Here is a 25,899-nt window from a genome sequence, read left to right on the forward strand (position 1 = left end):
CGGGGCCGTGGGTTCAAGATTCCTACACTGCATGGGATTGAACCCTCACCATCCTTTCCAACTCTACAATTTTATGAACATATCCCCACACCACCACCGAAAGAAAAAGTTTCAAAACGTTTCAAAAGTTTCAAAACTTTTCAAAAGTTTTAAACTTCTTGGCAGAACTCCCACCCCGCTGCTAAAACGCCATGCCAGAATTGGGTACTTCCTGCCTGCCTGTAAAAAAAGGTAAAGGACCCCTGGACTGTTAAGTCCAGGCCAAGGCAACTCTGTGGTTGTGGCGCTCATCTCACTTTCAGGCTGAGGGAGCCGGCGTTTGTCCACAGACAGACAGCTTTCCGGTTCATGTGGCCAGCAGGACTAAAACGCTTCTGGCACAACGGGACACCGTGATGGAAACCAGAGCCGGAGCAGTACCTATTTATCTGCTTGCAATGGCGTGCTTTCTAACTGCTAGGTTGGCAGGAGCTGGGACAGAGCAACGGGAGCTCACTCCGTCGCGGGGATTTGAACCGCCGACCTTCAGACTGGCAAGCCCAAGAGGCTCAGTATGTGGAGGGAGCCCCATGGCAGGACAGCTGGTCAAGCTGCTCGCTCTGCCCACCGCCCCCACCACCGTACAGAGACACTGGGACAAGCAAGCTGGCTATACGTATTTAATTTACAGAGGTGGTAGAAGAATCTACTGCCATGATAGCACTTGCCCAGATCAGGCCGAATCTGAGTGTTTGGGGCAGGCAGGGTGGAGAGTGTGTATGTGTGTGTGTGTGTCTTGGGGCTGAGGGCCGTCCCAACCCCTCACAGCCGCAGCTCCCCTCCCAACCGCTCTGTGTGCCAAGCTTGCAGCGGAAGGACAACCATGGGGGAGGGGGGAGGAACAGGACCCTCCATTCCCCGGAGCAGCAACCCAAGCTGAAAGACCTTCCCCTGCCCCATAGAGCCATTTCCCTTCTCCGCTCCGCAACCATAGTTCAGGCCTTCAACATCCACCTGCAAAAAACGGTTGCTCAGCAAACGAGCATCTCTTTGGTTCTGCTGGCAGGTGGGCACCGTGCAGGGCAAGGCTATCGCCTGAAGCACAGGAGGAATGGGTACGCCGAGCTGGGCTACTTTGGCAAAGTGCACCTCGGACTCCTTAGTTCCGCAATCCAAAGCGGGGGTCTTTCCTCGCTTGTCCTCCCCCGCAGCGAGGCCAAGAAACTCCCGAGAGTTTGGCACACTGTTCCAGTGTCAAGGTAACACCCAATGACCGACAGCTGGCAGGGGGGGCCCGCAAGTCGTTCCCTGCTGTCGGCCTTGGAGCCAGCACCCCTGCGTCCTCGGCAAAGCAGCGCCACACCCAAGTTGCCCTCCTGTCCGGCCTCCGTGCGAGGAAAAACGCGCTGCTCCCGTGGTCTGGCAGGATGTTCTGGCAGAGGCAGGCAGAGGAGACGCTGAGCTCATAAAATCTGCTCGGTGCTTGATGCAGAAATGTCCAGCAGTCTCCAGGCAGCATAAGGGTTGAGCTCGTCCGGGTCTCTGCAGAGGGCCCAAACGTAGAGCATCCGTAGAACTTTATCCTGCAATGGGGGGGACGTTCAGAGTTACGGCCAGTTCACACCACAGTATGGGCACTAGGGTGATAACATTTTGACTCTCCGCCCCCCCACCCCCCCACCCAATTTCCGGTATCATAAACACTGGGGAAGGGACTAATTCTTCTCAGTTGTGAAAAAAGTCAGCCCAGAATGAAAAGCTGGAATCGCCATGCATATAACTCATAAATATTTTATAAAAAAAACTTTACAGAACTGTTTAGAACTTTTGCAGCTGCCTGAGACTTCCTAAACCTGTATTAGGAGAATCGCCGGAAGCAGGAGCCATCCGTACGCTGGATTCCCAAGGAGTAATCGGTGCGCGCAGAGAGCGCAATCCAAGCGAGGCAGGAACATTGCGTTGCATGCAGCAACGCAATGCAGCAGAAACAAAGGACAAGCCACCACCTCTGTTTATTCTAAGCAGTAAGAAGCAATGTACAATGTGCAAAACGCTGTACAAGTATTAGAAAACCTGAAGCTCTGCTTTGCCTGTACGCATGCTATGCACGCTGCATAATACATGATATAGTTACATATACAAAAATTGGTTCATTGATTTCGGGGTGACCTTCCACCCCCCCACCCCCCAAAAAAATAATATTTGGAAATGATGGTTCATTCCTTTGTTTTTAGGCAAAAGTTCATCTAAACTGCAGGAACATGAAGTTGTAAAGAGGTTATAACCCTAATGGGCACCACCCTGCTATTTGATAATAGAATGGTACCTCGGTTTAAGTACACAATTGGTTCCTGAAGTCTGTACTTAACCTGAAGCGAACTTTCCCATTGAAAGTAATGGAAAGTGCATTAATCCGTTCCAGACGGGTCCGCGGAGTACTTAAACTGAAAGCACTCAAACCGAAGCGTACATAACTGAGGTATGACTGTTCCATACTTTTCCGTCTATAAGACACCCCCATGTATAAGACACCCACTAATTTGGGGGCACTCAGATTTAAGAAAATGGGGGGAGATTGCCCAGAGTTGTTGAGCTTTTTTGTGGAAGATTGCCCAGAGTTCTTGAGCTTTTTGTAGGGGGGTTTGCCAAAAATCGCTCACCCGCGCGTGTCAGAAAATCCACCTCCCGTCTGTCCCATCGCCGACAGAAGCTGCCAATCGCCCGCCCAACTGCCGGAGCGTCAACCGATCAACACCACCCACTGAGGCAGCAACCAATCAAACGTCCACCCTGTGCACTATCCATGTATAAAGACGACCCCCCACTTATTGGCATGATTTTTAAAGGAAAAAACCATAGTTTTATACACGGAAAAGTACGGTAGTCATAGTTGCTTTGAGACCCCGTCTGTCAAGAGAGGTCTGTCTAGCTTAGATCAGCAGGTTGGATTCAACAGAAGGTTAAATAAAGACAGCTAACGAGGCTTGAGTGCACAAGGCATGTTGGGCAAATTTTACTCACTGGGTCTCCTTCCACGACTTCCCCTTTCTGGTTTTTGATCACCATGACTATTTGAGCTTGGAAAGTGATGATCAACACGGGTCCCTGCTCCATCATCTTGCCCATCGCGAGCTGCAGAGAAAAACTTCAAGTCACTAGTCCATAACGGTGCTGGGTAGCTCAGTTGGTAGAGCGCGAGGCTCTTAATCTCAGGGTTGTGGGTTCGAGCCCCACGTTGGGCAAAAGATTCCTGCATGGCAGAGGGTTTTTACCGGACTGCTGTTGGGAGCCAGAGCCAAGCGTAGTTCAGCGATTAAGAAAAAAACCTGGCATCTATTCAAAGAAGGCAAGACAGTGCAGGCAACTGTTCCCAGTTGGTCTTGGCCTAATAGGTAAAAGGTAAAGGACCCCTGGACGGTGAAGTCCAGTCCAAGGCGGCTAGGGGGTTGCAGCACTCATCTTGCTTTCAGGCCAAGGGAGCCGGCGTTTGTCCACAGACGGCTTTGCGGGTCATACAGCCAGCAGGACTAAACCGCTTCTGGCCCAACGGGACACTGTGACAGAAACCAGAACGCACGGAAACACCGTTTACCTTCCCGCCACAGTGCTGCCTATTTATCTACTTGCACTGGCGTGCTTTCGAACTGCTAGGTTGGCAGTAGCTGGGACAGAACAACAAGAGCTCACTCCATCGCGGGGATTCGAACCGCCGAACTTCAGATCGGCAAGCCCAAGAGGCTCAGTGGTTTAGACCACAGCGCCACCAGCATCCTAATGGACTAATAAGGCAGTTGCGAGGAATGAAGGTCCCTGACTTCCCACCGCTCTCCCAAGTCTCCTCATCTCCAGGCTCTGCAATTGAGGCTCTGCCGCTGGACAGGAGGGAGCGAAAGAAGAGCCCTTTGACTGACAGGTGTCCCAGTCCAGGCCAAGAAAGGGGGGCAGGCACTCACGTCTACATTGTCAACGTCCAAAATCCTGGAGTGGAACTGAAGCCCCATCGCTTTCGCTTGCTGAATCGGGTGTGCCAGCTGGCTGTAAGTCTGAAAGAAGTTATTTCCATAGTGTTATTTATTAAATTTATATATGACCCTTTCCTTCAAGGCAGCGCACTTGGGTCTCTCCCACCCCCCACCCCCCAATTGCCCATCGCTGGGCGATATTAGCTTTTCAACATTGTGGAACAAGCAGCATCAGTCCAGCAGCCGCCAGAGCCAGGAGGAGGCAGCTGTTTTTTTTTCAGATCTGCCCCCTTTTCTCAATGGTTTCTTCCTGAAATGGCTGCAGCCAACCAACAAAAGGGGGGAACTAATTTGCCCGGTCTCTCCTGATCTCTTGATTGGTCTGATCTCGCTCGCTCCTTCCATTGTTTCTGCCCCCCAAATGTGTGCCACTAACCAGCAAAGCAGAAACAAGCAAGCAAAAGCACGGAAGAAAGCAAATTGACTCTGCGTTGTTTATAGCGAAGTTTGGGGATAATTCCTTATGTGCGGATATATGAATTTTCGCATACTGAGCAGGAAGACAGCGGGACCCGTGTGCAGTGGCATAGCCTGGGTTGCCAGTGCCCGGGACTGCACAGGAGGAAGAAAAGGGACGGAGTACGCATGCACATTTAATGGCCTAACGGCATCCGCGCCACACAGATCACAACTGCTGAAGTTGTCAGTTTGCATTTCTTAGTACAGGAAGTATTGATCTGATGTGTAGAGATCTTTCCTATTCTACTTAATTCGAGAGAGTTCTGGAAGCTTCTCTGTGTGAAAGAAACAAGCAGAAGGTTCCTGGTGTTTGGGTTATTCCTTCAGAGAAGCTGAGTACAGCTGGTTTAAACTGGTTCTGTTATCTCTTCTGTCAAGGTCATGCTGACTATAATAGTAAGGCCAGAAGGAGCCTGGGCTTCACTTTCTCTTTCTCTCTCTTTCCATTCTGGTGTGGTGTTCTGTACGTAGTATGCTTAGTGTTAAGGTTCAGACTTATTATAGGTTATTGTAAATTTAAGTGAAGTCTTCTGCAACTAGATTTCTTATGGACAGGGCCAATCCTGAATGTATTGGATTTGTGACCATTATGCTCATTTGCCTTCAGTAGCAGTAAAGCTCTGCTGGGTGAAATACAATTGCCTCTGGTTTATTTTTTGGGAATCCTGCACGATGTGTTAAAAGTTTTACTCTGCTAGCTATACATCGGAGTTCTGCTCTGGATCAATATTGAGTAGAATTCCATGGCAGAGGTAAGGAAAGAAGAGCTGTTCTGTTGCCAGGAGACGTCCCTCGTTCTCATGGAGAAGCCGTTTTCAACGGAGCCCAGCTGTATGGAGGCAGGGCCAGGTGTTGAATTTTTGCACCCCTAACAACTGTGAACCTGGGGCAACTGCCCCTGGGGCCTGCCACCACGCTACGCCACTGCCCGTGTGCATGAAGTTAAAAAGAGCATCCCTGGATGTAATCCAGCAACCTACCCTTCTTGAAGAGGCCAGCCAGGAGCCTTTGGGAAGCCAGCGAGCAAGGTGTGAGCTCTCATGTCCTTGCAATGTCTTTTGGGACACGCCTGAATGTCAGGATGGAAAGATGGCCACCACCACACACACCCCATGAACCCCGCCAGGACAACCAGGCCATCTCCCTGGGGCAAACACTCACCGCCTCGTAACACCAGTCCTTGAGGATATCCAGGTCTCCGGTTATCATGGCCTAAAGAAAGGAGAGGCAACAGAGCATCACACACAAGGAGCTGCCACCACAGAGGGACAAGCAGAAGCAGGGCCGTCCTTCCTATTGGGCTGACTGGTGCGGTGCGCCAGGGCGCCCGCCGGGCAGGGGGCACATCAAAGAGGCACGCTGAGACACTGCCTCCGCCTCGCCCCGCTCCCTTCCCAGCAGCGGTGGCAGATCTGCCTCCGTTGGGGGAAACCTGGACCTGGGCTACCTTCCGCCCACACTCCTTCAAGTCACAGCGAGCACAGACAGCACTGCCCCACAATGCTCCGTGGCACCTCATTTGCATGCATCCAGGAGCTGGGAAAGAGCAATGGGAGCTCACCCTGTCGCGGGGATTTGAATCGCCGACTTTCCGATTGGCAAGCCCAAACGGCACAGTGGTTCAACCCACAGCGCCACCCGCGTCCCATAACAGAATATTAAAAACACGTTAAAAGTACAACCCCCTGCAATGCCCCTCTTGTCCTCTAATTCCTCACAAGGGACCCTTTCCCTCTCGTACGTATCATTTCCACTGGGCAAGGGCAGCACTTTCAGCTTAAGGTGTGTTTTTTGGTGGGTTTTTTTCTTTTGTTGCTTTACTGTGCTTGTGTAACTGCAGGAGAGCACAGATGCCGGAGAGACAGGGAGAAGCCAGCCAGCCTCTGGCTCCCGGGCCCTGACTCCAGACAGAGATTGATTTTGTTCCGTTGAACTGCCCTGAGACCTCCGGGTATAGGGCGGCATATAAATTCAATAAATAAATAAAAATGAATAGAGGAAGATCCTGCCTCATCCCTCCTTTCTCTGGACTTTGACACCTTCCTGAAAGCCATCATTTGACTCTCCCTCTGCTGTGATGCCAAGGCCACTGCCCACAGTGCCACCTTTAAGTGAGCCACCCACCTATCGCTGCTTGGGCCCACAAGAAACCCCTGCACCCCATCCGCCTACCCCCTCCCCGCCCCAGACCTGCCTCTAGGATGTTGGGGATGATGTCGTCCTCGCACTGCTTGAGGAACCGGTCCTTGTCGAAGTTTGGGTCGACGCGGAGGATCTCGGTCAGGACCCCCGACATTTCAGTCTTGGAGAACAGCCCGCCTGCCGATACAAACAGAGGCAACACAGGGTTGGAACAAGGAGGGGATTCAGAGTGGCGGGGGGTATGAGAAAAAGAGCCAGGCTACCAGAGGATCTGACATCCTCAACTTTAATCAATGGCTTGGTTCCTGGGGCCAAAGGGATCGGCAAAGAATCACTCAGCGACCCAAAACTCTCAGCTTTGCTTCCCTATGCCGTGAAAAACCAAGCTGCTAGTCCTTAATACCATGGGGATGGGGGTGGAGGGGAAAAACGCTGTGTGCGGCATCTGGAAGAAGCCAGAGAGAGAGACCCAAATGGGCTTCTTCCTACAGGTGCCTAGACAACACTTCAACCGCTAAACCACAACGCGGTACAGGCATCCCCCCCCACCCCACCTATGAGCAGCCGACCACATCTATGTGCACCACTGGAAAACAGATAGATAGGTTTGAACCAGGAAATGGCGGGAGAGAGCTAGATAGTCCTCGTGGCTCATGAGGAGACCCTCCTGGAGTCCAGAGAGGGTGTCAGTGAGGGTGGAGGAAGCTCCAAAGGGACTGGAGGCACAGTGGGGCTGTTTACACTGCTCAGCCTCCCCGTCATCTAGCAGCTGACACGTGGGGTAGCGCAACAGCCGCAGCCACCTTTCCACCCATCCTCCAGTCAGCCCCAGATCTTCAACTTTAGTCAAAGAGGGAGGGGTGGAGAGCCATTTTACCTTGTGAACCGCACGGAGACCTGAGGGCAAAGGTAAAAGGTAAAGGACTCCTGGACGGTTAAGTCCAGTCCAAGGCGGTCTAGGGGGTTGCGGTTCTCATCTCGCATTCAGGCTGAGGGAGCCGGCATTTGTCCACAGCCAGCTTTCTGGGTCATGTGGCCAGCAGGACTAAACCACTTCTGGCGCAACGGGACACCATGACGGAAAGCAGAGCGCACAGAAACACGCCGTTTATCTTCCCACCGCACCGGTACCTATTTATCTACTTGCTTTCGAACTGCTGGTTGGTAGGAGCTGGGATGGAGCAACAGGAGCTCACCCCATCGCGGGGATTCGAACCGCCAACCTTCTGGTCGGCAAGCCCAAGAAGCTCACTGGTTTAGACCACAGTGCTACCCGCTTCCCTATAGGGCCAGCCAGCGGCACTTGAGAGTGGGGGAAGGCAAGGAGAGAGACTCACCGATGAAGTCTGTCATCTTGTCTGTCACAACGCGTGAGGCCCGGATGATGGCATTGTCGCTCTCGTCGTATTTCATTTTCATTTCAAAGAACCCTGCGGGGAGGGGAACAGAATCAGCAGCGGCCTCAGCCCCATTCCCTCCACCCCCATAAAAAAACATCCACTCTGCATGGGGGCATTCCTCTAGGTGAAGAGGCCCAACAAGGCCTAATTTGGTCCCCCAAGCCAATAAAATAATAATAATAATAATAATAATTCTTATTTATACCCTGCCCATCTGACTGGGTTTCCCCAGCCACTCTGGGCGGCTCCCAACAAAATATTAAAAACATGATAAAGCATCAAACATTAAAAACTTCCCTAAACAGGGCTGCCTTCAGATGTTTTCTAAAAGGCAGATAGTTGTTTATTTCCTTGACATCTGATGAAAGGGTGTTCCACAGGGCAGGCACCACTACCGAGAAGGCCCTCTGCCTGGTTCCCTATAACCTCACTTCTCGCAGGGAGGGAACCGCCAGAAGGCCCTTGGAGCTGGACCTCAGTGTCTGGGCTGGATGATGGGGCCGGAGACGCTCGCCTCCCTCACGCGTGGCGCTGGGCTCTGCCCAACTCTGCCTGCGTTTGCAGGACCAGGCCGGGGGGGGGGGGGAGACACAGGGAGGAGCTCTGCCTATAGGTGCCACTTACGGTTGAACACCACGTTGTTGTCCTTGAACTCCTTCCACTGCTGGTACCATTTGGAGTCCTTGTGGAGAACCACGCCCATCGCCTCCCTGGGAGAAAAGGAAGAGCCAATGAGGGAGAAGGAGGCTGCCGGCCTGCTCATGATCATTATTTTTTATTATTTTTAAATTTCCATGCCGCCCTACACCTGCAGGTCTCAGGGCGGCTCATAGCATAAAAGCACCATGGAAAAGCACAACGTGCATAGCAAAAAGCAAACAAACCCGAGAGCAACCCAATAATCCCTCCCTTGCCCCCAACACACTTTAAAAGGCACATCGGATGTCAATCAGCCGATGAATGCTTTTGCCTGGTGCCTAAAATTGTATAAGGCGCATGGTGAGCCTCCTTGGGAAGGGAATTCCACACACAGGGAGCCACTACATAAAAGGCCCTGTTGTCGTGCTGCTGCCCTCCGGACCTCTTAAGGAGGAGGCACACGGAGAAGGGCCCCTTATGACGACTGCAGGATCTGTGTAGGTTCATAATATGTATTTTGTGTTTCTATATTGTGATTTTATGCTGTGATTTTATGCTGAGCCCTGAGACCTGTGGGTATAGAGGCGGTGTACAGATTAAATAAATGAAGTGCCAGAGACTGGACCTGGGGCTTTCTCTACGCAAAGCACTCGAGCTTCTCCCCACCCTGAGAGGAGCTGCTTTTCAACAAGTCACAGCCCCCATCCATCTGTTTCAACCTTGCCTACCACGACCAGCAGCAGCAGCAGTAACGGAGGGGCTCCTAGCAAAGACCCTGTCAGAGCAATCCTAGGGACCAGAGCTTGCCCCCAGCCTCCACCTGGGCTCCATCGACCCCCATCCTCTACTGCACGCTGCTGCCGGGCTTCCGCCTCCAGGGAAGCAACTGGCAGAACCCAGACACCCCTGCAACCCCCCCCCATTCCACCCCAGCCATCACCCACTCGTTGGCTTCAAATATCCTTTCTTCCTTCAGCCTCTCGCCAGCAAACTCTGTCCGCTTCCGGAGCCTCTCCGGCCGCTTGTAAGGCCCCGTCTGGCTCAGGACACTCTCGTCAATCTCTTTCTTGACCGTCTCCACGCCCTGGAAGAGCAAGAGGCGGTTACAGCGGAGAGGGCAGGAGTCCCACAGACTCTTAACTGGACAGAGAAGACCTGAGCTGACAAACCCAACCCTGTAGGGTGCATTTGTGCATCCCCCGTCCCCCCCAACCACAACCACCCTGCTGTTTCACTGTGTGGCCCGGAAAAAGCCCTTTTCTGCTTTGGCTGGCTTTTTTAAAAAATTAGGTAGATCTGCATTTCTTTTCTTCTTTTTAAAAATTATTTTTATTGATTTTTGCACAAATACTCCAACATAACAACTCCAAAACCACATAACAAATCTTTGGCTATCACAGCCTAAGACTTCCTTCAACCCCTTCTAATGGTTTTCTAAATTTGTAATTTTGCATTTTATTACTATGCTTATTGAGGGGGCGGGAGGCGCTGTGGTCTAAACCAGGGGTCCCCAAACCAAGGCTCGGGGGCCAGATGTGGCCGAATCGCCTTCTAAATCCAGCCCGTGGACGGTCCGAGAATCAGCATGTTTTTACATGAGTAGAATGTGTCCCTTTAATTAAAATGCATCTCTGGGTTATTTGTGGAGCATAGGAATTCGTTCATATTCTTTTCCAAAATATAGTCGTCGTCCCCCAAGCTCTGAGGGACAGTGGACTAGCCCACGGCTGAAAAAGTTTGCTGACCCCTGGTCTAAACCACTGAGCCTAGGGCTTGCCAATCAGAAGGTCAGCAGTTCGAATCCCCGTGACGGGGTGAGCTCCCGTTGCTCGGTCCCAGCTCCTGCCCACCTAGCAGTTTGAAAGCACGTCAAAGTGCAAGTAGACAAATAGGTGCCGCTCTGGCGGGAAGGCTAACGGTGTTTCCATGCACTGCTCTGGTTCGCCAGAGGCGGCTTAGTCATGCTGGCCACATGACCCAGAAGCTGTACGCCATCTCCCTAGGCCAATAAAGCGAGATGAGTGTGCAACCCCAGAGTCGTTCGCAACTGGAGCTAACGGTCAGGTGTACCTTTACCTTTTTACTATGCTTATTATTATAAATCCAAACTTACATCAGCTAATCTTAATCCTTTTCACAATAATTTATAAAATCCTCCTTCCAAAACTTCTTGCAACCCTACAAACAATGTTACTGGTAAGTAAGATCTGCATTTCTTTCTTTTTTTTAATCCAGTGCCTCTGGATCTAGCTGCCGATCTGCTTCTGCTCACCGTACTGAGCTGCATGCCTCACATAAAACATCAGGGCAGGGTGCAGGAAAATAAAAACAAAACGGTAGAAAAAACGCTGAAAGCAAAGCAGGGAAATCATTAAAATGAATGGCAGCCTCGGGGGACATTTGAGACATGTTCCAGGGATGCCCAACAGTAAAAAGCAAATATGCCTCTGCGTAAGAGAGTGTTCCACAGGGGGAAACTGAAGGCACTGTCTCTGGTGTAGGACAGCCAAGCCTCTCTGTAACAAGGGGGACAATTAACTCTGCTCTACAACTAATCCAGAATGCGGCAGCTAGACTGGTGACTTGAGGTGGACGCCGGGACCATATAACACCGGTCCTAAAGGATTTTTGTTGGCTCCCAGCACGTTACAGAGCCCAATTTACAGTGTTGGTGCTGACCTCTAAAGCCCTAAACGGCCCAGGCCCTGTACCTGAAGAAGTGTCTCCACCCCCATCATCTAGCCCAGACAGTAAGGTTCCCTCCCTGCAAGAGGTGAGGTTACAGGGAACCAGGCAGAGGGCCTTCTCGGTGGTGGTGCCCTCTCTGTGGAACACCCTTTCCAAAGCGGGACCTGCCTAAAAAACGGCCTGCTGTGTGAATGCAGGGAGCGGTTTATCTGACAGCACACCTAATCGGCGGCCACATTACCCATGCACTAAGCGAGGGTATCTGTTACACCAGGTGAGGCTGGAAATGTTCCTTTATGGAACAAGCAGAGCACAACATACCTGGGAAATGGCCTTGAATGCTGCCGTCCGTCCCAGCTTCTCTCCTCCTCTGGTGACCGATTCTGCAGACTGCTTCGCAGTTTTGGTGGCTTCTTCCACACCTTCCTTTATCTTCCGGCCAATATCGCTCTTACTGACTTCGTCAAGGCTCTGCAGCCAAAGGGAAAGAAGCCCTTAAACGAGGCATGCCTGAAGAGGGTCATGCCATGGGGCACGAGCACCATCAAACAACAGCCCCCACCATACTAATGCTGAGCTCTCAAATACATATATAATTTTCCATCTTCTGTATACCAGGACGCCACTGGTACGCAAGACAGGTAAGTAATTCCAGAAGTACAGGTTATTCAGAGATGTGCCAGTGACAATCGAGCGACAAAAGCGAACAAATTCCGCCCCCCTGGATGAAATGAAAAGAACTGCCACGAGGGAAACAGTTAGACCTGAGTATTATAGCAGCACTCAGAAGATACAGTGGTACCTCGTTTAAGTACACAATTGGTTCCGGAAGTCCGTACTTAACCTGAAGCGAACTTTTCCATTGAAAGTAATGGAAAGTGGATTAATCCATTCCAGATGGGTCCGTGGAGTACTTAAACTGAAATTACTCAAACCGAAGCGTACTTAAACTGAGGTATGACTGTACATCTTTCGGCAACTTAAGCATTAATCATAGTCCCAACATTTGAGAAATGCAGGCAGCTTGGCTGCTGAAGTACAGCATCCCCAAACACACATCACAAAACTAGGCCAGGCAGCATTTGGTTTTCAGCACCATGATATATCAGCAGCTAAATATCACAATGTAGTGCTATATCACAATGTCTGAAATTTTAGGAGCACTTTGCAACAGGGAATTCCATGAGCGCAAGCAGTTTCTGAGCCCTCGGTGTAGTACCACGTCTAAGATTTCAGATTAAAACTGCAGAGTGGAAGGAAAGGAGGACCTTTTTCTGCCTCCCCACTTCCAGCTACTCTCTGAAGACTTACTGGAGAAGAGACCCTCTCAAGAATATTGGGGGTGGGGGGTGGGCAGGGGGTGGACTAAACCGTGTGAAAAATGAACATAATATTTTAACTGCAGTTCATTCATTTTCAGCTTTGTATTCCTGTTATAAAAAAGTGCACCTAGACGTTAATAATAATAATAATAATTTATTATTTATACCCCGCCCATCTGGCCGGGTTCCCCCAGCCACTCTGGGCGGCTTCCAAAAAAACAGAAATTCTAAAATACAGAAATCCATCAAACATTAAAAGCTTCCCTAAACAGGGAATCTGCTCCTGCAACATCACGGGTGGCCACCTACCAGAGATGTTGTAGCAGCAGGTTTCCTGCCTCAGGAGTCTAGCTAAATGACCTTTGAGGTTCCTTCTGGGATTCTAAGATTCCAATCCACACAAGCTGCAAATCAGGGCTCCCATTTCAGTTTGGCTATTGCCACAGTGCTGCAGATGGGTTTTTCACTACTTCTCTCTGTGCAGTTCCTTACCATTGGCCAATCCAGCGCCAGGCTCACTGGATCCCTCGCTTTGCACGTTGGCTCTGGGCTTCGGAACAGGCTGGGAGCTTGGCGGTGACAGGGCTGCTGCTGTGTCTGTGCTCTTCCTGGGGGCAGGCTTGGGCCGAGCCTCCTTGAGCTGCCCGTGTTGCAGGCTAGCCTTCTCTTGCATGAGCAGAGGTGGCTTTGCTGGCACAGGAGGTTTGGGGGGCGTTTGGGAGTAGGTTTCAGATCCGGAAGCAGGGGCGAGTGTTTCATTCTTTGGCTGCGCAAGAGGCATCTCGCTGTCCACTCCATCAGCTACCCTCTCCCCTGTTTTGCCTATCTCTTCCGCGGCGGATGGGTGCTCCTCCAGTATTCCATTCTCTTCCTCCGCACCAGTGCTCACTATCCCAGCCTCTCCGCTTTCCCCCGTGTGCTGAAGATCTGGGCTTGGCCTGCGCTCCATCCTCCCACTCAAGCCCAACTTGCCACGATGCTGGGTGCACACAAATGTGCCCAGTTCAGGTCCAGGCCTGTAAGAACCAGGGAGGAGGGTGCTGGAGCATTCCTTACACCTGAAGCACTGGCGGTGGTACAGCTTGCCATCAGCCAGGTAGCGCTGGACCAAGTGGACGTGTTGTTGGCAAGCTGCACAAGTGCTGCTCAGGGTGGTTCTCTGGGACTGCTCTGCCAGGCCTTCAGCATCCTCATCCTTGGGTGCTGATGTGGTCTCGGAGGCAGGCACAGGTTTGTGTGCTGGCAGAGTAGGTGAGGAGGCAACTGCAGGGGGCTTCATAGGCGGGAGGACTCTGGCTTGGTTGGGGTTATTGAAATGGTTGTAATACTGAGAGACGTAGGTCATGACGCTGAGGCAGTCGGGGACCTTCATGGAGACCATGTCACTGGGATCCAGCAGGGCAGGGATCCCCAGCTCTTGCTCAGCCACCTCAAAGGCCAAGCGGTTGTTCTCATATACATTGTCCTTGGAAAGCGAATTAAAGTCCAGCAAATCAGGCCGGTTCCTATGGAGGATGGCGCAAAAGGCCAGGCCGTCCCGGAAGGAGCTGCTGAGGTCTCGGATCTCCACGCCCGGGTAGCCCTCGCACTGGCGGCGGCACCAGGCCTGCAAGGCGCTGCGGGGCCCCGATATCGGGGCGGGCGACCAGCCGAGCAGCGGGGCGCGGGTCCGTAACCTAGGTTTTGAGGTGCCATTTGGCTCCTAGCTTTCATATATCCTAGCTCCTAGCTCGGCAGCGGGTTGGACTGGATGGCCCTTGTGGTCTCTTCCAACTCTACGATTCTATGATATATCAGTTTCTAACACTGCCGCCCGCCTCTCAGCTGACCAAGGCAATTTGAGCCGGCAATACATCATGGATTCCCGGCCGCTGCCAGCACAGCGCTGGCAGGAAGCAGATTAGAGTGAGATACGCTGTGGTTGCAAGCAGCCAGGGAGCTGCAACATATCACTAGCTCAGTCTGAAACCAGGATTGCGGTTTGACCGTCACACCAGTTTCAGGCAACTGCTTGCAATACCACCCAGCTCTACACAAAACATACTCTGAGCAGCATATGAGAATCACTTGCTTGTGCTCATTCTCAGCTAGCCAAAGCCCTACCATCCAAGCACAACAGGGATCCAGCACAGTGCTTGAGCAGCGAGTCGATTTAATATTTGCATTCTGCTTTCCCCCTAACAACCAATGCTGGGCTCAAAGCGGCTTACATTAACCACAAGACCGTCAAATGAACAACAACAAAAATGAAACCGCTGCAATACCAAACACGACAGCATATAAATCAAACAAGAAATTCATCGAAACAATTGCTATGGTTCGTGGTAAACTCAATAGCATTGCCAGGATAGTGTTGCAGACCCGGATTCAAATCCCCCACTCCATCATGAAACGCGCGGGGTGAGCCTGGGCCAGTTACTGTCTCTCTTAGCCTAACCTACCTCAGAGGGCTGTTGTGAGGATAAAATGTGGGCTGAGGACAGGAACTATGAATGCTACCTTGAGCTTCTCAGAGGAAAGGTGAGATTATCAATGCAATAAATGATTACTTAAAACCTGAGGCTTGCCGAACTACCAGAAAAGGTCCATGTGGATCTATTCTAAAATGTTTCAATGGAAACTGAGAATGTAAGCAGCACAGAAATCTGACCAGCTGTGGGAGGGGCAGGCGAGTGGGAAGGAAGGAAATGGAGAGGAAGGGAAAGGGCACAGCTGGCTGGCGGGCACCCTCACCAGGGTCACTTCACACCCCCAACGATTTCTTGCAGATGCTGCCTGCCTTTTCTCATTCCAACCTTCCTCATTGTCCCCCTTTGATCCTTCCCCTTCCCAATCTCTAGGACAGGGAAGAGTAAGAAATGTAAAACAAAACCAGGGGCTGAAGAGCTGAAGCCAACTAAGTCTCGTTGAAAAGCAGACCCGTGGAAATGTATGGGCCTCTGTTTGGACATTCATTTCAGCGGGTCTGCTCTGAAATATAAGTAACACCAGACATAACCCTAAATACTGATGCATCATATGGACATATACGAACACATACTTACATCTTTGACAGTGTCTGTGATTTCTCCAAATTTCTTTTTAAGGACTTCAGAGGTCTTGACTGTCTCAGACTCTATTGTTTTCTGCAACGGAAGGGGAGACAACAGAAGCAAATCAAACTCTCCCTCTTATTATTGTCTAGTATTATTATTTTACCAAAGCATCCTGTGGCTGCTACAGGGGATTGCATTGTGTGTATGTTCTTGTAACAACCAATCAGGATGGATGTCTTCCCTGTCTCCTTTTTATGTTGATGTTATTTAATTTGCATTTTGTTTTCTTTGAATCATTGTCTTTTAGGCATTTCATTGTATTGGCATTGTTTTGCCGTTAGCTATCCTGAGCCCCAATGTGGCAGAAAGGCCAGATGCAATTTATTTATTTCTAAGCAAACATAACCATGAGGAGTTGGAAGTCTTCCCTTTCATAAACGAAGGCTGGAATTTGCTGGATGCAATAAAGGTAAAGGTAAAGGGACCCCTGACCATTAGGTCCAGTCGTGACCGACTCTGGGGTTGCGCGCTCATCTCGCATTATTGGCCGAGGGAGCCGGCGTATAGCTTCCAGGTCATGTGGCCAGCATGACAAAGCCGCTTCTGGCAAACCAGAGCAGCACATGGAAACGCCGTTTACCTTCCCACTGTAGCGGTTCCTATTTATCTACTTGCATTTTGACGTGCTTTCGAACTGTTAGGTTGGCAGGAGCTGGGACCAAGCAACGGGAGCTCACCCCGTCACAGGGATTCGAACCGCCGACCTTCTGATCAGCAATCCCTAGGCTCAGTGGTTTAACCACAGCGCCACCTGGGTGCTGGATGCAATAGTACAGGCCAATTTACACGCCTGAGACCTAATAATAATAGATCTCTGTACGAGGTGTGGGAAAGAAATAAAATGCTGTTGGAGTCTAAAACACCATGGTGGATATCACCAGCAGAGGTATTAACAGTTAAGAAAGTAAATATGGAGGGGAGGCGGGCCACGTACGAGGAAATTTTGACAAAAACTGAAAAAGGCTGGAGACTGAAACCCTATGAAGAAATTAAAGGGTTACTAACAGGATGGATACAATACCATCAAATAAATGATGTTCTTAGAGAAGATAGGAAAATAGGATTTGAGGATAAAAGGTCCAAATTTCAAATAGAAGTGCTAGAAGGCAAAACAAAGCTTCTGTCAAAAATGTATGACCTGTTGTTAGAGTGGTATATAAAAGATGAGCTGACAAAAGAGGTGATGATTAAATGGGCAAAGGACTTTGGGCATAATATTGAATATGACGCGTGGTTGAAATTATGGAATCAAACTTTAAGATTTACAGCATGTACTGCCTTGAAAGAAAATATATATAAGATGATTTATAGATGGTACTTAACGCCAGTTAAACTAGCTAAAATGTATAGAATGAGTGATAAAGCATGCTGGAAATGTAAAGAGAGAGACGGTGAATTTTATCATATGTGGTGGACATGCAATAAGGTAAAAAGATTTTGGGAGATGTTATATAATGAACTGAAAAAGATGTTTAAATATACTTTTCCAAAAAAACTGGAAGCATTTTTGTTAGGAATAATAGGAGGAGAGATTAGAAAAGAAGATCAAGTATTGTTTATGTATGCGACAACCGCGGCTAGGACATTGTTAGCCCAAAAATGGAAATTACAGGAATTACCAACAATTGATGAGTGGCAGACGAAAATGATGGACTATGCTGAACTTGCTAGATTGACCTGTAAGATCCGTGACCAAGGTGAGACGAAGTTTCAAAAGGACTGGAGTAAATATGTGGACTATATGGAGAAAAACTGTAGATCTTTAAAAACACTTGCAGGACTGAAATAAATCCTACGAATTGACTAAAAGGGCAAAAAGGAACTGCAAAAAAAATGGAGTTAACAAGAAACCCGCATGAAGGGAGGGGGGGGGAGTCCTAGCTCGGCAGAGCAAGATGTAAGAGGGAAATGTAAGATGCTATGTATAAAAGATTGTTCTTTTTTTATTTTAATTTGATAAATTGGAAAATTGAATAAATTTATTTGAAAAAAAGAGACCTAATAATAATAATAGTAATAATAATAATAATAATAATTTATTTATACACCGCCCATCTGACTGGGTTTCCCCAGCCACTCTGGGCAGCTTCCAACAGAAAAATGAAATAAAATAATCTATTAAACATTAAAAGCCTCCCTAAAGCCTCAACTCTGATAACAAGCCCCTGTGACTCAGTGCAGTAGAAGACATAACTTCGAAACAATGGCGTTCTCTCCAATCAATCAGAAGCGCCTGTGGAGCTGAGCCACTAGAAACCTGTGTTGCAAACAAGGAAATCGCTGGCTCCCTGTGGACGTAAGCAGGACTTTAGGTGAGCCGAACACAATACAGGAATTAACACGCTGAAGGATTATAAAAACAGCTAATGTGAAGTGTCTGGACTCCCAAGAAAAATCATGTAGAGCACTGTGACCATTTGAGCTGCTACATATTATTGACGTAGCCCACGTGTCCTTGGACTACACAACTCCCATCATCTTCCCTGGCCACTGGCCATGTTGAGACTGCTGGGAAATGAAGTCCAACAGCAATGTCTAGAGAGCCACAGGCTGCCCCATCCCAGCCTTAAGAGGCAAGCCCCTCTCTCATATGAAAACCCCTCTTCCAAACAGAGACATCTGCTCCTATCTATTACAATCAGGGGGGAATGTTGGCTCTTAAAGCAAGGGCAGGGAACCTGCCCCCCCCAAGTGTCACTGGGCCACGACCCACATCATTGCTGGGTACTGGGGGCCCAGCAACTTCGGAGGGGGCAGTTTCCCCATCCTGCTCCTCAGTTCCAGTCCTTCTCTTTTGCTCTGGTCTGCAACTCCCAGGAAGAGGAATAGAAATGCACCAGAGAAAGGAATCCTCAACTGCACAAAGGAAACAGACTCACATATTTCCGCCTCGCTTCCTGCAGGGCCTCCGACTCTTCCAACTTCTTCGCTTCATCTCTGAACCTTTTAATACTTTCCTTCATCTCCTTGTTTTTGGCCAGCTCCTGTTTAATATTCTCCACAAAGCCGGAGATAAAACCTTTTCGGCCTCCAGAGGAGGAACATCGAGCCTAAAGAGAAGGTTTCCAGCGTTAACAGTGTGAAGCAACTTCCTTTTCAAATCGACCCTTTTATTCAGAACCATGAGGTCTGGAATCTTATTTTTTTTCTAAAGGGAAGTGCCATTGCTCAATCGCAGAGCACCTGTCTTGCATGCACAGGACCAAGGTCCAGTATCCAGGTAGGAAAGATCCATTGTTTGAAACCCTAGAGAGATGGTGCCAGTCAGAGTATTAGTTTATTGGTCCCTCCCTCCCGGCCTGGCAGTTCTTCCTCTGCAATGCCTAACTCTCAGCAACTGCCTCCACTCCAATTATGCACAAAAAGGTTTGATTTGCAAAGCATACCTGGTACAGCTCCAGCGCAGGTCTGCCAGTTCGATGCACAAGGAAAGCATGGTGCAAGGGGCCTGAGCTGCGTCCGGATACAAGCCATACATTTAAAAGGCATTTCTAGGAGGAGAAAGATAAGGTGCTCTTGTTTAATGGTGCAAAGCCCCCCTCCCTCTGTTGCAAAACAGGCTTGTTGTGGGATGGACAGCAAAGAACCCAAGCCTCCAAACCTCATTACCATCACCTTTCCCTAACAGAAACAATCAGCCACATGAGACACAGTAGTTAATTTTTTAAAGGAAGAGGTGCTGGGGCTGCATTTGTCTGCACCTCCAATATTTATTATTATTATTATTACTATTATTATTTACTCATACCCTGCCCATCTGGCTGGGTTTTCCCAGCCACTCTGGGCGGCTTCCAACAAGAGATTAAAAATACATTAAAAATATAGAGGGAGAGAGAGCTCTCATCTTTAAGACTGGATGGGTGTGCTTTTTTATTATTTTTAAAAAGACACTCTGAACACGCTCGATGGAATGCTCTTCGCAATACAGGCCAGTATTACTTTTTAATATGAAAGTATGCGGCAAAAGTAATGAGAGGTACTCTGCACATGCTCAGCAGCTCCCCTCCCTTGTCAGGGAGCCAGAAGCAAAATCCTCAAGGAAAAGCAAAAGAGAGGGGAACTCAGAGGTCTCTCCTCCCCCCTTCTCATGGGGCCCAAACTTCTCAACTGAAAGAGGGTCTGTTCATTCCTTAGCAGCACCGTCTCAACGGAGGGATGGGAGGGCCCTCTGCACGTGCTCAGGGGCTATGGGGGTTTGAGTCAAACGAGCACGCGGGACGAAGCAGCAAGGAGGGAGAGGGGGAAGCCTCGCTGCACGTGCGCAGCAGCTGCAGCGCATCCTTCCTCGCGGTGCCCGAGCCTCTCTCTCCTCGGAAGCAGGAACGGTAGGGCCCTTTGCACGTGCTCAGAGGCACGGTTTCTTTCGAAATGGGGCTTGAGTCAAGTTACCAGGCCCTGGCTCGGGGAGGTTTGGGGAAGGAGATTGGGGAGGGCCCCCCCCACAAGACACACACGAACGCGCCCCACCACCCTCGTCCCGTTCCCCCTTACCCGGCAACCCCACAGCGCGGACGCCGCCATCTTTCGAAGGGAGGGAAGGAACAGGTCGACCTTCCCGCCGGCGCCTTCCGATGACGTCAGGGAGGGGAAGCGCCGGGCCTCTCCGAGAGCAGCCAGTCCGCAGGCGCAGAGAGGCGCTCGCTCCCCATTCGTTGTCTCGGTTGCCGCGGCAACGGCCTTTCCGGGCGACAGCGGCTTAGCCTCGTTATCCGGGTCTTTCTCGAAATGCTCTTCATTGGCTGCCTTGAGGATCGTTTATATATCGCCGAAGCTCACGAGGCGCCTCACAGGATGTGACGACATTTCAGAAGGTTCGCTTTGGACATGCCCAGGAGCTATCTGTTTATTTTACAGTGGTACCTCGCGTGTATATACAGTACAGAGCCACAGCTCCACTTACAGGGTCTACTGTGACATGAAACCAATTCACAATTCAACAGTTTATTTCAATAAATCATTCACAAATAGCTACTTCAGTACAAATGTTAGCAGCAGCAAATTTCTATTTTTAAACTCCTCTTTGCTGTGGCTTCAGTTTCTGCATTTCCCCCTCCCCCCCAACACTTCTTTATATAAAATTGTTGGCATGAGGGTCCTAACATAATCTTCTTGGGGTGGAATGGAGGTTGCTGAAGTTTTTAAGGTTTTTTGTTTCTAAGTGGGATTTTTTTTTAAAAAAAGAAAGAAAAATACATATTGAAATTTTAATTTGAGTCATGGAAGAAACAGATGTCTTTTATGGCTTACAGGTGCACCCACACAAACTCTCCAGCCCAGGTATATATAACAGAGTTTTAAATGACTAATTTAGAGGTCAGAGAGATAAACAACTACCTGACATTTAGAAAATACCTAAAGGCAGCCTTGTTTAGGGAAGTTTTTAATCTGTGATATTTACGGTAATGTATTTTAATGTTTGTTGGAAGCCACCCAGAGTGGCAGGGGAAGCCCAGCCAGATGGGCGGGGTATAAATAATAAATTATTATATAATGCAGCATCTATGGCTCTGTTGTTGTTGTTGTTGTGCCTGAACTGAGACAAATTGATTCCAGTCTGCTGAGACCAAAGATTGGAAAGCATCCTAATATGAGATTGGGAGGTGAGAGGCAACATATCAAATGTCTTTCAGTAGCAAATGGTTTGCTGCTGAGGAGATTGCCACATTCATTGAAAGCCTCTTCTCCTAGACATTTCTGATCATGGTAGCTGCATGAGGAGCAAAACATCACTGTTCTTGGGGCTTGGGAGTTGTCAGTGTGTCCATTTGTCACTTGCTTCTTTCAGCAAATAAATGTTTACATGACACAAATCAATAATGGTCACATTGACCTTAACATCCCATTGGTATTTCAGGTACAATAGTTTAGATTGAATCCTTCAGAGGGCTTCAATTATAATAAATTGGTACAACTATTATAACATATTTTAGCAATATTACTTGGGAATATATTTTAATGTGTGTGACCTGCTGAAGGACATACTGTACTTGGCATTGAATGCTTGCTTTAAAACCCATGTAAAGGTGCAATGTGGGTTCTTTTCTTAGTTAAACACTTTTTAGCCCTTATTTTCAATTACTTTGGCTTGCTACAATGGTTTGCAGCCCCTAATAGTGCCCTCCCCACCTTTTAAGTTTTCTGTATTATTTCTTTGCCCACCACAACACACACACACACACACACACTTTCTCCCTCCCTCCATGTTACATTCCTTCTTTCCTTTGGAGCTGAGCCTCCACACACTAGGTACTGATCCCGGAAAGTTAGCGGCAGGGCTCCCTTTCTGTCACTTTCCCTGCCAAACATGCATACAAATTCCACTGGGAAGTTCAGAGAGGTTTCTGCCTGGAGTGAGGGAGACAAAACACTTGTTCATTGCTAAATGTTTAGGGTTTGAACTTGCAGCCTTCCTGTTTGAATGGGTAGACCTTACTCATGCAAGGAGTCTCTTTATAAACAATCAGTTTCCCTCTCTGTGTGAATGATCACTAAAACAGCCCAACTTCTCAATCATTCTGTGTCAGCGTTTTCCCAGAAAATGAATTCGAAACATAACACGGTTAATTAAAAATGAATTACTTTGTTGTAACAAAATAAAAAAATACCTTCAGTAGCGGTGTTATGTATTGGTTTAATCTGTGTTCATGAGTTTCTCTGCTAGTCCTGTAACTACCTTTCCTGCTCCTGGGCGATTCAAATGGGTGCGGGGACAGTTGCTATTGGTTAACTTGTTAGCACAATTTGGATCCTCACTCTGATAGGTTCCCGCCAAAATCTAAATGTATCCTTTCCCCAACCCCTGCTCCTGAGAGTATAAAAGGAGCTCACCCTTTCCCTCCAGCCAGTCAAGATTCCTACTGCAATAAAGAAGACTGTTCTTGTTATACTTGACGCCTAGCAGTTCCTTGCTAGTATGCTGAATCACTATTCTGAGCTGACTTCACGAAGAGCTGAAATCACACTCACGACATAACAAGCACCTTAAAGACCAACTAAGTTTTTATTTTGGTATGAGCTTTCGTGTGCATGCACACTTCGTCAGATACAAGTTGTAGTTCCTATTCAGATTTTTATAATTTAATATAGTTTATAACTAACTTTCTCATACACAAGAAGTTAGAATTATTGCAAGCCCTGTTCTCAACTTTCAGCATGAATTAATTATTGGGGAAATGGGCATTGTGGTTCCAGTACGCACGCACTTCACCTGGGAGTAAAACCCATTGCGCTCATCAGGACTCATTTCTGAATAGACATACATAGAACTGAATGGCACAATATGTGTTTCCTTTTCTGCTCTCCTTTAGCAGTGTCAGTTGTAGAAGTCACTGACTGTCAGGTGTGCTATACCTGTACAGTAATTCATTGTTGCCAAGTAAGAATACTCAAGCAATTTATAACTATTTTAGACAGGGGGAAGAGGGATTTATCCAGACTGTGAAGTATAAAATGAGACCACATATGTTTTGGGGAGCTATGTTAGCTGATATTACAAATCAAAACAAATAAGCAGATTTTAATTTGCCCATTTGGTGCTTGGATGTTCCTTAAAAACATCTCCTCTTGTATCTACAGAACTCATTGTAATGACCCTTGAAATTTTTTTTTAAAAAAAAAAAAATCTGCATTGATAAAACAGGTCAAATTTTGCAGAGATTCTTGGTCTTCTGAGTATAAGGTAATTTTTTGTTATTTTTTGTGTAAATGTGTTGCAGTTGATAATGAAGATTATGGGGTTAAGCCAAAGGTCTTGTGGAAAAGGTGGGTTTTGAAGAGGTTTGAAGGAGTATTTGAGGGGATATTGTATCACAGCTGAAAATGATACTGAGCTTTTAAAATTAGAAACCCTCTTAACTTTTAGAGATCGTTTCTGCTGAATTACTACCTCTCTTCCTCTCTCCACGCGGAAGTAATAATGACATAATAATCTCTTTCTGAATCTGTAAATTCTTAGGATTACATCTTAATTTCTTTTCGTTTTCTTTCATTTGATTTAAGATGTTTTCCTTTTTTGCATTGTATTCTTTTTTCCAAATTGCATTTTGTTGAATCAAAAATCCTCTCATTACAGCTTTGCTGGCATCCCAAATCGTCTTTTTTTCCACCGTTGTCCTCAAATTTGTTTCGAAATAGTCTTCTAATGTTTTTTGGGCCTTCTCCACTATTTTCTCATTTCTTAATAAAGCATCATTCATTCTCCATCTGAATGTACCCTGTAGAGATATTTTTAAGTCCAATAGTACCGTGTTGTGGTCGGAGCAAGTTCTTGGACAAATTTCCACATTGTTTATCCTCGGTGCCAGCTCTCTTGTAATCCATATATAGGTGAGGCGACTCCACTATTGCTTGGCATTTGAAAAGAAAGTTTGGTCTTTCTCCAATGGGTTTTTCATCCTCCAGGTGTCAATCAGATCAAAATTATCGGTTAATTCGAAGAAAGACTTTGGCAGTCTTCCTTCATTGGTGAGTTTCTGTCTTTGTGATCTGTCCATTAATGTAGAGACCACTCCATTTAAGTCTCCCAACAAGCATAGTTTGTAATCCAAATAATCCAAGAGTTTTTCATAAAGTTTTTTTGAAAAAGTCCGATTTTCCTTCATTTGGTGCATAAATTCCCAAGATTAAGATTTTTTCGCCTTGCGATGTTATTTGAACTGCAACGTACCTTCCCTCTTCATCCTTAAATATTAATTTAGGATTAAATTTTTCTTTTACATAAATCACCACACCTCGTTTCTTAACTTCATCCGAAGAAATAAATTCTTCTCCCAATTTTTTATTTTGTAAGATTCTTTGATGAGCTCTTGTGACATGTGTTTCTTGTAGGCATATTATATCCAATATTTGTTTTGCTAGGATGTGATAAACCTGGTTCCTTTTCCATCGTGAATTTAGTCCATTTGAATTCCATGACAGGATCCTCAGTGACATTTTATCTTGCAGCAGTTGCACCTTCTCCCAAGTCTGAATCGGAGTCTAGCTCTATTGGGTCGTTAAGTAGTCCTGGAGTTGGAAGTCCTGATCCTTGTAGTTCTTTTTCGTGTTTCTGAATAAATTCTTTCTTTTGGTCCACTGTCCTGATCTTGATCTTCTTTTGTAGATATTGAAAATTCAATCCTTCCGGAAAGTCCCACCTGAAGAAAATTCCTTTTCTCTTTAGAATGGTTGTCAAGTCTGTATAGTGGGCTCTCAGGTCAAGGAAGAATTTAGGCAAATCTTTGAATAGGATGATCTGTGTTTCTTGTACCTTCAAAGTCTTTTGGTAATGTAGTCCAAGGATTCTATCTCTTTGCTCTTTGGTTTGGAAAGATATCATACAGTCACTCCCAAAATTTTTATCTTTCTTTGATCTTGCTCCAAACCTAAAAGCTTTGATAATCTGCGATTCCAGTTCTTCCTTCGATAAATCCCAGGTTTTCACAAATTCTTCAATTATCGTAGCTTTCAGATCATCCTTTTCTATCAGAGGAAATGCCCTGATCCTGAGATTTCCCTCTCTCTGTCTCATCTGCACAAAGGCAAGGGCAACCTGCGTTTGATAGGCTTGCTTCTCCAGGTCAAGGACCTTCCCTTCCTCCAATTGTGTAACTCTTTGTTCCACTCCAGTCACTTGAATTTTCACTTGTGAAATATCTTTAGAGATAGCTCCCAGTTCTTCCCTTAATTGCTTCAGTTCATCTGTGGTGTGTTGCTACTCTTGAATATTACGTTCTAGCCCCTCTCAACGCTGGTAATGTTCCTAGGGCGGTTAGAACCTGTTCCTCGAACGTCGATGAGAAGGAAGATTTTTTCTTTGTTTTGCCAGTAGAGGTCTCTGTCCCAGACATATTAGTTTTTTCGATAGTAAAATAAACTGTCCTTCAGTCAAAGAGCCAGATGTCCTTTTATCAGAGGAAAATATGCAGACAGTCTTTCAATTGTTAAGCTAGTGTTTCAAGGTCAGTGTTATCTGCACTTTCCCAGCAAATACCAGCTGCAGGCTCAGTCACAATGAGCTGGTCTATGCATTTTAAACAGTTTTTCTTAAGGCTTACAAAGTAACATAAAGTTTCTTAGATATTAGAGGGTAGGAAGTTGCAAATTCCACTTAAAAAGTCTTTTTTTCCTCTTACAGAGAGGATCAAAGCCTGTCAAAGGGTGAACAGAAGTTCAT

At 47.6% G+C, this 25,899-nt stretch overlaps 1 protein-coding gene across 1 annotated transcript; it reads right to left on the reverse strand.

Annotated features, from left to right (window-relative positions):
• Nucleotides 1–430: 430 nt before the first annotated feature.
• Nucleotides 431–20,301, reverse strand: TIMM44 (translocase of inner mitochondrial membrane 44). Its single transcript, XM_035120682.2, has 13 exons — nt 20,238–20,301; nt 19,133–19,237; nt 18,626–18,796; nt 15,696–15,776; nt 11,651–11,800; nt 9,586–9,725; nt 8,627–8,712; nt 7,940–8,032; nt 6,655–6,779; nt 5,622–5,672; nt 3,933–4,022; nt 3,001–3,111; nt 431–1,562 (listed from the first exon to the last, which is right to left on the reverse strand). The coding sequence occupies exons 1-13, from the start codon at nt 20,265–20,267 to the stop codon at nt 1,443–1,445; spliced, it is 1,353 nt and encodes a 450-aa protein (XP_034976573.1). The 5' UTR covers nt 20,268–20,301; the 3' UTR covers nt 431–1,442.
• Between the last annotated feature and the right edge of the window lie 5,598 nt (nt 20,302–25,899).

The sequence above is a fragment of the Zootoca vivipara genome, chromosome 6 (assembly GCF_963506605.1).
Source record: "Zootoca vivipara chromosome 6, rZooViv1.1, whole genome shotgun sequence".
NCBI classification, from domain to species: Eukaryota; Metazoa; Chordata; class Lepidosauria; order Squamata; family Lacertidae; genus Zootoca; species Zootoca vivipara.

What these genes read in the sequence shown, in the direction of transcription:
- TIMM44 (XM_035120682.2), bottom strand. Translation starts at nt 20,267, where the DNA reads ATGGCGGCGTCCGCGCTGTGGGGTTGCCGG. An exon ending in CATTCAAGGCCATTTCCCAG is followed by an intron (nt 9,726 to 11,650) that starts GTATGTTGTGCT and finishes TTGCTCTTCCAG; the next exon opens with GGCGTGGAGACGGTCAAGAA. An exon ending in CAAGATGACAGACTTCATCG is followed by an intron (nt 6,780 to 7,939) that starts GTGAGTCTCTCT and finishes TTGTATCGGCAG; the next exon opens with GCGGGCTGTTCTCCAAGACT.